Genomic DNA, 12,214 nt, shown 5'->3' with positions numbered 1-12,214 from the left:
GGCCTTGGATTGCTTTGATTGAGTGCTTGAGAGTTTGGGTGTGCTTTAGAAAGATAGGAAATGGTAGAGCATTAGCCACCTCCGAATTTCTCCTCTTGATATTTATATTGGGGCTCCCAAAACGACTTGTAACGGCTCCAAAAATTCGACTGTTGGAGTCTGGCAGTCAACTGCTTTAACTGACAGTCGACTTCGCGACACCCATAATCGACTCTTGCTGCCTACAGTCGACTCGATAGTTAATTGGACAAAACTCACTCTCAGCTATCTCGACTCTGCATAAACAATGCTCGGTTATGTCAACTGATGCACATCCACAGTCGACTACCATTTTGACTTACAGTCGACTGTCCCTCACCGGAAATCGACTCTCAGTCCAGATTTCAGAAAAATAAGATTTGCTTTGACTTACAATACATAACATAAATTCATTACAAGATATTTACTTAACAAATATCAAAAATCCATTAGGGGTTTTAAACATACTAAAAATAATTTTACTAAAATTATATTTTATTAAACATCAAAATACGTACACAATAGGTTGATTGGAGCAACTTGGCTCAACAGTTCTCCTACAACGTCGATGCTATTCAGACAGTTGACGAGGCCATCGTGCATGCGTTGAAGCTGCTGTCAGAGCTGAAGCACAGCTTGTTGAACAAAAAGATCAATTTTTCACCGCCCCACGTGACCATCTTGCTCACTAAGATTCAGGAGCAGCAGTCTCTGATGAAAATGGCGACGAACAAAAAGGGAAGATCCGACACCGATTTCAGGAGAAAGTCGAGGTTGAAGGAGCGTCGGGAGTGATAAGAGAGAGACGAGCGAGTCGGTAGATTGCCTAGAAAATAAATTCTCTCCCCTCCCATGAGAATTGATTTTCCAACAAAAGTAAAAAAAAACCCATCACGCAATTAAAAGTTAGAACTTGTATTCCCTAAAAAATATTGCCAATCAAACACTTCAAAAACTAAAACTTAGATTGAAAATGAACATTTTTCATAAAAAAAATGGCCAATCAAACAGGCCCTAAGTCCACAACATGAAAAATACATCAATTTTTCATGTTTTGACTCTAAAAAATAAGAGAAAAAAATATTTTTAAAATTTAAAAATAAAATTATATATTTATTTAAAATTTAAAAGATATAATATATCTATATTATAATTAAAAATATAAGATAACATATAGTATATTATTAAGTATATTACACATAATATGTATAATAATATTTAATATAAATTATCACTCATGTTAGTAATTTATTAATCAAATTTATTATTTTATTTTAATAATAAAAACTTATTAAAAGAAATCAATTTTATCATTTAATAATCAAATTCATTGAATAAAATATCATAAAATAATTTTTCTAAAAATTATAAAGTAAACGTATTTTCTAATTTTTTATTTTATAAAATAATTTTTTAAAATGACAAAAAGAATACGTTTTCAATTTTTTGAAAATGAACTATCAAAATAAAAAATTATAAATAAATTTAAAACTTAAAATTAAAAATTAGAAACACAAAGGGAGTGCAGCGTAATTTTTTTAAATTAATTTGATTTTAAATTTTTATATAAATGAGTTAGCCATCATCGAGTACTTCCATAAACAAAACACGATATGCAATGGAAAGGTAAATTACGTTCAAACTCTTTCATGGTTTGAATTTTTGTGCAGGTACTTGTGATTTATTTTTTTAATGAAATATTAATTCTTGTAATTTAAAATATTTCTAGATAAAGTGCCATTTAGTCACTAGAGTCGACTCGACCATAAAACCATTTAGGCTGTTGCCTAAGGTTCCTGATGAGGGGAACGCCCTCGGTCCCATAATTACGCCGAGACGAATACCTAACAGCGGTCAAAAGATACACAGCAGATAAGCATTGCCACGTCAATCAGATAAGCACTCAATAGAGAAACCCCCGAGATCTCAGGAACAGGTTATCCCACCGAAGATCACGGAGGCAACAGTTATCCCGAACTCCTCGGAGGCGGAGGCTATCGCGAAACCCTTATCGGGAAAGTCCCGAAGAAGGCGGGAGGAAGATCCCGAAGATCCCTCATGATCCCTATCCCGAGAAAAGGTAAGCGAAGAAGGTGGGAGATTCTCCTGATCTTTCCATCAATTAACATAGTTTAAAAGGGGACAAGGAACCCTAGATCAAAGACTAACTTAATCATCGGAGATCGACCGGGGGAGCAAGCCCCGTCTCCATTGCAGGTACATTCAGAGAGGCGAGAAGGGAACGTGCGGCTACCACTTCCGAAAATCCTTCATCAATTGGCGCCCACCGTGGGGCCGACATTCTTCTCTTCTGTCTTTCCAGCGCAGCAGACAATCTTCTCAACCGTGAATGGCGACCAGAAGACAGCCGTCTAGGGCCGTGGGGAGCAACCCCGTTCCGGAACCGAGTCAGCAGAACCCTCCCCGAAGCCCGCCGGGGAGGGCTCGGAGTCCGGAGGGCCCTCCGCCTCCTCCTGATCGGATAGCACTTCTGGAGGGTCAAGTACAACGATTGACGGAGTTACTCATGGGTTTTCTAGATGGCCAGCATCAGCAAGCCCAGCACTCTCGGGCGGAGGAAAGGCGCGAGCCCCCAAGAGAAGAGGAATCTTATCGACGGGACGAGAATCCGCAGAGGCCAGGGCCAGATGACGGCGAGGCGGCCGAGTCTCTTGACTTGTCGTTTGTGCAGCAGCGGCAGGAAAGAAGACTGCGGCAGTTGGAGGAGGAGATGGCCGCCCTAAAGCCAAGGACCGGAGAGGCTCAGGGACCAAGGATAAATCAGCCCCTTGGCCCAGAGATCATGGCGGCCATACCACCAGAACGTCTCCGTATCCCGGCCATTAAGCCCTACGCAGGGACCACCGACCCGATGGATCACCTGGATCTCTTTACCTCGCATATGATGGTACAGGACGCCTCAGACGCGATGTGGTGTAGAGTTTTCTTGGCCACTCTGGAGGGGCACACATGGGCGTGGTACTCAAACCTGGCTCATCATTCCATCATAAGTTTTGCGCAACTCCGGAGCAGCTTTCTGGCGCACTTTGCACCTCTCCGAAGACACCGAAGGTCCACCATGGCCTTGGTGAGTATGAAGCAGAACCAAGGAGAGCCCTTGAAGGATTTCGTTTCACGATTTAATATGGAAGCCCTGAGCATCGAGAACTTTGACCATAATGTTGCTATGGTGGCATTCCAGAACGCCCTGAGGCCCGGCCCTTTCACCCAATCATTAGCCAAAACGCCTCCCAGCGCGTTCACGGACATATTGGGCCGGGCCACGAAGTACATAAATGCCGAAGAGGTCATGCAGGCTAAGAGGGCGGAGCATGTGGAGAAGAAGGATAAAAAGAAGCATCCCGAGGAAAGGAGGAGTGACGACCGAAGAGAAAAGCATCGCCCTCGGTGGGATTCGGCGGGTTTCACTCCTCTGAACGCCCCGAGGGCAGAAATCCTCGCTACTATTGAGGGAAAAGATTACTTGAAAAAGCCTCGACCGATGAAGGCACCATCTGACAAAAGGAACAGAAGTAAATATTGCCGATTCCACCGAGATCATGGTCATGACACGGAAGAGTGTCACCAATTAAAGGAGGAGATTCAGGAACTTATCAATCGGGGTTTTCTGAGGAGCTACGTGGCAAAAACAGGTGATTCTCAGGGGAGAAAGGATCGACGGTCGCGATCAAGAAGCCCCCCCAAGAGAGACCGCGCGGAGGATCGAAATCGGGCCCAGCGGGAGAGATCACATCGAAGAGAAGATGATCATCCTCAGCCTCCGATATTCCACACACTCGCGGCGGGGGAGGTCCCAGTCATGAAGGACGAAAAAAGTAATACGACCCGGCTGAAAAGATCGAGGAACGTGGATCCAATCTCTTTTTCAGATAGCGACCTCCCGGGGTACCCGACTCAAAATGACCCACTGGTAATAACAGCTGAACTCGGGAAGTGGGAACTTCGGCGGATCCTTGTGGATCCAGGAAGCTCTTCAGAAATCTTGTATCGGCAAGCCTTCTTAGGCATGGGGTATGAAATGACACAGCTAAGGGCAGCGAGGGTCCCTTTGGTGGGATTTGATGGTGAAGCCGTATATTCAGAAGGGATTATTCAACTCCCGTTGACGGTAGGGAGAGGTTCCCGAACTTCTCGTGTTATGCTAGATATCCTGGTAGCAGACGTGCCTTCGGCTTACAACATGATTCTGGGAAGATCGGGTCTCAATGCCCTTCGAGCCATCCCAAGCACGTATCATATGATGATGAAGTTTCCCACGGATAGGGGGACGGGCGAAGTGCGGGGAGATTTGCGCTTAGCCCGTGAATGTTACATGGCCTCTATAGGCATGGCGAAGAGTAAAGAAGCAGGGTTGCAGAAGGATGCTGACCCCCCGAAGGAGGTCAGTTTTCTACTAGAAGGACCTGAAGATCCCAAAACAGCGGAGCCGGTGGATGAATTGGAAGAAGTACCTCTGGAAGAAAATTGCCCAAGTCGATGTGTAAGGGTAAGTATGGAGTTAAAAGATCCGCTAAGGAGTCAAATAATATCACTCCTTAGACAATATGCAGATATCTTCGCGTGGACAGCCCGGGATATGCCAGGAGTAAATCCAGAGGTAATGACACACAGGCTGGGGGTCCGATCAGGCTTTCAGCCTGTCAGACAGAAAAAACGAAGCTTCGCTCCTGATAGGGCAAGGGCGATCGAGGAGGAGATCGCAAAGTTAGCAGCTGCGCGCCACATTCGGGAGGTGGATTATCCATATTGGCTAGCGAATGTTGTGCTGGTTCCCAAAGGGCAGAGCAAGTGGAGACTTTGCATCGATTTCACCGATCTTAACAAAGCCTGCCCAAAAGATAGCTACCCACTCCCGAGGATTGACGCCCTAATTGATGGAACTGCTGGATGTTCGCTCATGAGTTTCCTAGATGCTTTTCAGGGATATCACCAGATTCCATTGCACCCGGAGGACCAGGAGAAAACAGCATTCATCACCAACAAGGCAACCTACTGCTACACCGTAATGCCTTTCGGATTAAAGAACGCAGGAGCCACTTACCAGCGCCTGGTAAATAAGCTTTTTCACCAACAACTCGGGAGAAATATGGAGGCTTACGTCGACGACATGCTGGTAAAAAGTATGGTAGCCGAATGTCATCCGGAGGACCTGGAGGAATGCTTCAAAACCCTTCGTAAGTTCCATATGAAACTTAATCCTGTCAAATGTGCTTTCGGCGTTTCGGCAGGAAAGTTCCTAGGCTACATAGTACACCACCGAGGGATCGAGGTAAACCCTGCGAAGGTCAAAGCTATCATGGATATGCCGGCCCCGAGGAATGTGAAAGAGGTACAGAGCCTTACGGGTAGGATGACAGCCTTGGGCAGATTCCTTTCTCGTTTGGCAGAAAAAGGCCTTCCTTTCTACAAGGTCTTATCGAAAGCAAACAACTTCGAATGGAATTCTGAATGCCAGCGAGCTTTCGAAAAGCTTAAGGAGCACCTAGCCACGCCTCCGGTTCTTACCAAACCGAAGCCCGGAGAACCATTATACATATATCTGGCGGTGGCCAACGAGGCCGTCAGCTCGGTGTTGATCCGAGAAGAAAATAGGATCCAGAGGCCCGTTTATTATGCGAGTAAACGATTATCGGGAGCCGAGGTTCGGTATCTTCCTATGGAAAAACTGGCGTTCGCCTTAATAACATCGGCGAGGAAACTCCGACCCTACTTTCAAGCTCATACGATTATAGTGCTTACTAACCAACCCTTGAAGCAGGTTCTTAGCAAGCCAGAGCTTTCAGGCCAGATGTTGAAGTGGGCAGTAGAGCTCACCGCCTTCGACATTGAGTATAGGCCGCGACCGGCCATTAAGGCGCAGTCGCTAGCAGACTTCATCGCCGAAGGGATAGGAGCTCCCGAAGGTCCCGAAGAAAACCAGAAACCATGGTTAGTGGCGGTAGACGGAAGCTCGACCTCGGGCGGCGGTGGGGCAGGATTAATGATAAAGAGTCCCGAAGGGCAAATATGGCCTTACGCGCTACATTTTGAATTCCGAGCATCTAACAACGAAGCAGAATATGAGGCCTTATTGGCTGGGCTGAGGTTGGCTGAACAGTTGGGGGCTCAAAACGTCGAGGTGAGTTCAGATTCTAACTTAGTGGTGCAGCAGGTGAATGGAGAATATGAAGCCCGAGAAAGTCACATGGCGCAATACTTGACCCTAGCCAAAGAACTAATGGCGCGTTTCCAACACGTAAAGGTGGAATACGTCCCTCGAGCCATGAATACAGAGGCGGACTTGCTGTCCCGAATCGCCTCTTCCTCTTTCCCTACAAGCTCTCGGGAAATTCGGATCGAATCTCTTCCGCAAAAGAGTATCGAAGAAGCCGCAGACCAATTTTGTATCAATGACGAGCCTAGCTGGATGGACCCCCTGTTGTCATATTTAAGAGAGGAAAAGCTTCCGGAAGACGACTCGGAGGCACGGGAGGTCAAACGAAAAGCCCGAAATTTCGTGATAGTCGGGGGGGAACTATACAGAAGGTCTTTTTCACAACCGCTGCTCAAGTGTATCCGACCTCGCGAAGCAGACTACATCCTACGGGAAATTCATGAAGGAATATGTGGAAACCACATCGGGGCTCTGGCGCTTAGTCAAAAGGCCCTACGATAGGGATATTATTGGCCAACAATGGTACGAGATTCCGAACAGCGGGTTAGAACTTGCGACCGGTGCCAGAAAACGTCTAACTTGGTCCATGTGCCGGCAGTCGCGCTAACTCATCTCGCCACACCATGCCCCTTCGCCCAATGGGGTATAGACATCCTGGGACCTTTTCCCCAAGCAGCTGGACAGGTCAAGTACATCATGGCCGCTATAGATTACTTCACAAAGTGGGTTGAAGCTGAAGCAGTGGCCTCTATTACTTCTCGCCGGGTGAAACAGTTTCTATGGAAGAATGTAGTCTGTCGCTTCGGAGTTCCTCGGGTGCTGATCTCAGACAACGGCACTCAATTTTCTGATCGATCCGTTCGGGAATGGTGCCAGGAGTTGGGAATCAAGCAACAATTCACCTCGGTAGCTCACCCCCAGGCTAATGGCCAAATCGAACTCGCTAACAGAACTCTGTTGCGTGGGTTAAAAACAAGAGTAGATAAGGCGAAGGGTAGCTGGGTAGAAGAACTATCGAGCATTCTGTGGTCTTACCGGACTACGGCGAAGGTCTCCACGGGAGAGACTCCTTTCAGTCTATGCTACGGCTCGGAAGCATTAATCCCAGTTGAAATTGGAGTACCTACGCTACGAGTAGAGCTATTCGACCCTAAATCCAATGAGCAGAGTTTGAGGGACAACCTAGATTTCCTTGATGAATTTCGTGACCAGGCGAAAATTCGACAAGCTGCTTATAATCAGCGCATAGAGAGATACTACAATCGACGAGTAAGAGCACGAAACTTTCTACCAGGAGATTTGGTACTAAGGCGAGCAGACGTTCAGGGAGCCCGAGAAACAGATAAGTTAACACCAAATTGGGAAGGTCCTTACAAGGTAACAGAAGTCCTCAGCCCGGGGGCATACAAAATACAGACCCTCGAAGGTACACCGGTGAAAAACGCATGGAACGTGCAGAACTTGAGGAAGTTCTATCAATGATAGCTCTTTTATCTTCATCAATCTGTTAGTAATAATTTTACATTATATGTCTTGGCACCTTTTCTTTTTTATTGCTTTACGTATGCTATCCAGGAATAAATTCATTTTTTCTCCTATGCGTAAAATCTCATCATTTCCAAAGATCCGGGAAGGCACATCAGCGCGAAGGGAAAGAATTGACATACCTTCAACGGGGCTAGACCCCTCAACTAAAACAAAGGATCAAATATGATCCTCGGGGGGCCCGAACCCCCGACAAAAACAAAGGATCAGATATGATCCTCGGGGGGCCCGAACCCCCGACAAAAGCAAAGGATCAAATATGATCCTAGGAGGCCCGAACCTCCAGCAAAAACAAAGGATCAGATATGATCCTCGGGGGGCCCGAACCCCCGACAAAAGCAAAGGATCAGATATGATCCTCGGGGGGCCCGAACCCCCGACAAAAACAAGGGATCAAATATGATCCCGACAAAAACAAAGGATCAAATATGATCCTGGGAGGCCCGAACCTCCAGCAAAAGCAAAAGATCAGATGTGATCCTTGGAGGGTCCCGAATCCTCGAAAGGCTTAAGATTGCGAGGATCAGGCGCGATCCTTGGGGGGCCGGAGGCCGAACCCTTTTCCTTTTGAGCAAGCGACGAAGACCAAGTCTTGCGATGAGCAGGAAGGGTAAAAAAAAAAAAAAAAAGGGAAGAATCAAGCCTGATCCCAACACTTTTATTATTACGACAACAGGTTTTAATACAAAAAATGACTACTCTAAAGAAGACAAGGCGGCGACAACATCGAAGGGGATGGAGTCTACATCCAAGTTCGGGAAGCGCTCTTTGATGAGTTTTCTCATATGCTCAAACCCACCCCGAAGAACTCCTTCTAATTCTGCGGCATAAGCTTCAGAGCTTCGGAAATCCTCTCGACCATTCTGAAAAGCCACTTGGGCATCCTTGAGGGCAGATTGAAGTTGGGCATGAGCAGTACGAAGGTCTTCTTTGCACCGGGAATAAGACTCCAACGCTTCGACCTGTCCCTTCTTGGCCTCCTTCAGCTCTAGAGTGAGTCTTTTTATATCCTCCTGAAGCTGGCGATTAACAACCTTAATGGAATCCAGCTCCTCCCCAAGTCGGGAATTGGCCTGGTTAGCCTCAAGCATGTTCTTCTGAACCAACTCCAAATCCTCCCGAGCTTGAGCTTCGGCTTCGTTGGCAAGTCGGGCATCTTCTTGCGCCAGCTCCACATACTTGGTTAAAATATGAACACGATGCTCGAAACCCGACAGTTGGGAAGAAAGAGATTCCAACCCTCGAAGCCTTTCCACTTCAGACTCCAGGGAGATGATCCGAGTTTGAAGTTCGGACTCTCGTCGAGAGACCAAACCTTGGAACTCCGTAAGGTTCTGAGGAAGTAAAAGCAGAGTACAGATTAAGACCTACTCGCACAGAAAAAGCGAAAAGACAAAAGAAGAAGGAGTACGGTCGCACCCTTAGAATTTCAGCGCAATAGTCGATCTCGTTCGGAGTTCGTAGAGTCTCCGGTAAGACTAAAGCCGTTGAAGGAGCATTGGTGGCTTCAGGAGCCGAAGGCTCGGAGGGAGCAGCAGCTGGGGAGGCGGTTTCCACCCTACGACGCTTCGTTCGGCGCGCTAAAATCTCCTTCGCCGACAACACCGAAGCCTCCTCCAGCGAAGCCTCTCCCGTCAGCTCCGAACGCCCCGCTGGTGCCAATGGCGTTAAAATTCGTTTAAAAATCGAACTGATAGGGACGCTGGGAGGCGTAGCACTGGACTCCGTACCTGCCATGGTTTGCCTTTTCTGGGCCTCTGCGCGAGCTACAGCAAGCACCTGAGCGATGGTCGCCGAATCGTCTTCGGGAGAGATCGGCAAACGCGCAGGCATGGTGGAGGCTTCTCGCCGGGCGGTCGGAGAGCCTCTGGTTTGAGAAAGGAGAAGCGGGGAAGATGGGTCCCCCGAACCCCCAGCCATGCTCCCCTTGGAAGCCTCTTGGAAGGTCCCGGGGTCTTCCTCCACCGCCCTTCGCGACCTGGACGGTAATGAGCTCTTCTTGTTACTCTTCTTGCTCTTTGGAATTCGCTCGGAAGGCGCAGTCCTCTCCAACACCCTCTGGCTGCCGGAAGGTGCCGAAGGGCCTTTACTCCCAGGGAAGTCCAAAATCATTCCTTTGGTGATAGCAGAATAAGATATTTCCCAGACCTCTTCATCTAAGAAAGAGACAACAACGAAAATCAAATACAGACAAAGGAAAAAGAGAGAGAAAAAGAAGAAGATGAAGGAAAAAGAGCTCACAGTTCTCGCCGTCCAAACCCGCTTGGGAAAGGCTGGGATTGGAGAGCCATCCTTCCTCCCAGTTCCAACTGTTCTTCATAAGTCGGCAGGCGAAATCTTCAATGGTCTCGACACTCGGACGCTTATGCTTAGTGTCCAGAGTCCACTCATTACTGACAGACCAGATCTCTTGAGAAGAGCCGGATGGCCTGGGGCGGACGAAGACAAAACGCTCCTTCCAATCATCAGAATCTTTCGACCCGCCGGATTGCATGAGAGTTGAAGCAGAAATCTCAAGATTAGAGTATCCCTTGCAGGCGAGAAGACGGCTATCTTTCACGATCCGAGGGGAGATGGAGATCCACCCTCCGGGGTCGCGGTTGGTCGTGAAGAAATAGTCGAAGAGGTCTCCAGTTGGCTCAATTTTGCCAGAATGACAAATAAGGAGGAACCCCATCAAGTATCGCCATCCGAAGGGAGACAGTTGGGCGGGAGCGATAGTAAGATGTTGAAGTAGGGTCATCACTCTTCTCCGGGGAGGGAGCCGAAAGCCCCTGTCAAAAGCACACTTATAAATGCAAAGGCGGCCGGCGACGGGATGACATGCTCGTAGATGGCTGTTGAACTCTACCTCCCACTCTTCGGGGACGTTGTACTTTTCTCTAAACTGTTGACATTCCGCTTGGCTCATCCATTGACATGGAATCGACGCAGCAGGATGTTTTTCCCACTCAATAAGCTCTGCACCAGCGGGATTAAACCTTCCAGAACCGATTATCGCCATGGCAAAAAGCTAGGAGAAAGAGAGGCGAAAGAGGAGGAAAACACTTGCGGGCACAAGAAAAGCTAAAACTGAAGGAAAGTCGCACGAAAAGAGAAGTAGAGGGACTTAAGGGTTCCCATTTTAAAAGATTAAACTGCGGGGATAAGAGACCAAAGGACGAGCAATAATGAGCATTGATCACCCCGCACTGACAGAACTCGAAAGACGAAACGACCTCGGACAGCGCATAGGGAAGGGATACCGCCGTCAAAACCGATTGATTTTCGTGTCTGCCAGACACCAAAAAAAAAAAAAATAGGGAGTTAAAGTGAAGAGCCTCAGGGGCCTTACTACTCCTCGGGCCCTTCAAGCCGAAGAGCTCAAGGAGTGGGGGGGCAAGTGATGAGGGGAACGCCCTCGGTCCCATAATTACGCCGAGACGAATACCTAACAGCGGTCAAAAGATACACAGCAGATAAGCATTGCCACGTCAATCAGATAAGCACTCAATAGAGAAACCCCCGAGATCTCAGGAACAGGTTATCCCACCGAAGATCACGGAGGCAACAGTTATCCCGAACTCCTCGGAGGCGGAGGCTATCGCGAAACCCTTATCGGGAAAGTCCCGAAGAAGGCGGGAGGAAGATCCCGAAGATCCCTCATGATCCCTATCCCGAGAAAAGGTAAGCGAAGAAGGTGGGAGATTCTCCTGATCTTTCCATCAATTAACATAGTTTAAAAGGGGACAAGGAACCCTAGATCAAAGACTAACTTAATCATCGGAGATCGACCGGGGGAGCAAGCCCCGTCTCCATTGCAGGTACATTCAGAGAGGCAAGAAGGGAACGTGCGGCTACCACTTCCGAAAATCCTTCATCAGTTCCGCATTTACGAAGCTTCTAAAATTTTGTAATTTATATATTTTTTATTTTTTAATAAAAAATATTTTATTAAAAAAATTAAGGTCAAAATAAAATTTAATTTTCAATTCAAATTTTCACACACTCAACCCAATAATCAATTTACAATATTTTGTCTTTTCTATTTTCTTTTTTTCAATTTTTATGTTATCTCTTCTCATTGTTGTCAATTTTCACTTCCTAATTTTATCATTTATTCTTGAATATTCCATAAACTTTAAGACTGTAAATTTATCTATGATTATAATTTTTTTAATTACAGCTCTAAAAAAATTCCATTGTTTCTAATTTTTACCATTTCTTTGTTTTTTTATAGTAGGTTTTTTGGCTTCTTTTGATACATTATATTTTAGTTAAAAATTTACTATTATTAAGAGATTATCATATTTTGTAGTTGATTGAATTTTATTTTTTTTAATTTAATGAAATGATAAAAGATTTTTGTATATCTTATTTTTTATAAAAAAAATTAATATTTTTGAAAAGACCCTGTTAGGCTTAAAGTTCACAGGTTGGTTGAGTTGGCTCTGTTAGTCACACAAAGATCTACAAATATTTATAAGTCACATAAAT

General features: G+C 46.3%; 1 protein-coding gene across 1 annotated transcript; it reads left to right on the top strand.

Moving 5' to 3' along the window:
- Nucleotides 1-5,335: 5,335 nt before the first annotated feature.
- On the top strand, nt 5,336-6,694 carry LOC127803624 (uncharacterized). Its single transcript, XM_052340015.1, has 2 exons — nt 5,336-6,157; nt 6,281-6,694. The coding sequence occupies exons 1-2, from the start codon at nt 5,336-5,338 to the stop codon at nt 6,692-6,694; spliced, it is 1,236 nt and encodes a 411-aa protein (XP_052195975.1).
- The last annotated feature ends 5,520 nt before the right edge of the window (nt 6,695-12,214 follow it).

The sequence above is a fragment of the Diospyros lotus genome, chromosome 6, assembly GCF_014633365.1.
Source record: "Diospyros lotus cultivar Yz01 chromosome 6, ASM1463336v1, whole genome shotgun sequence".
Classification (NCBI taxonomy): domain Eukaryota; kingdom Viridiplantae; phylum Streptophyta; class Magnoliopsida; order Ericales; family Ebenaceae; genus Diospyros; species Diospyros lotus.
Note: the sequence above shows the minus strand (reverse complement) of the source record. Positions and strands in the feature narration are given on the sequence as shown.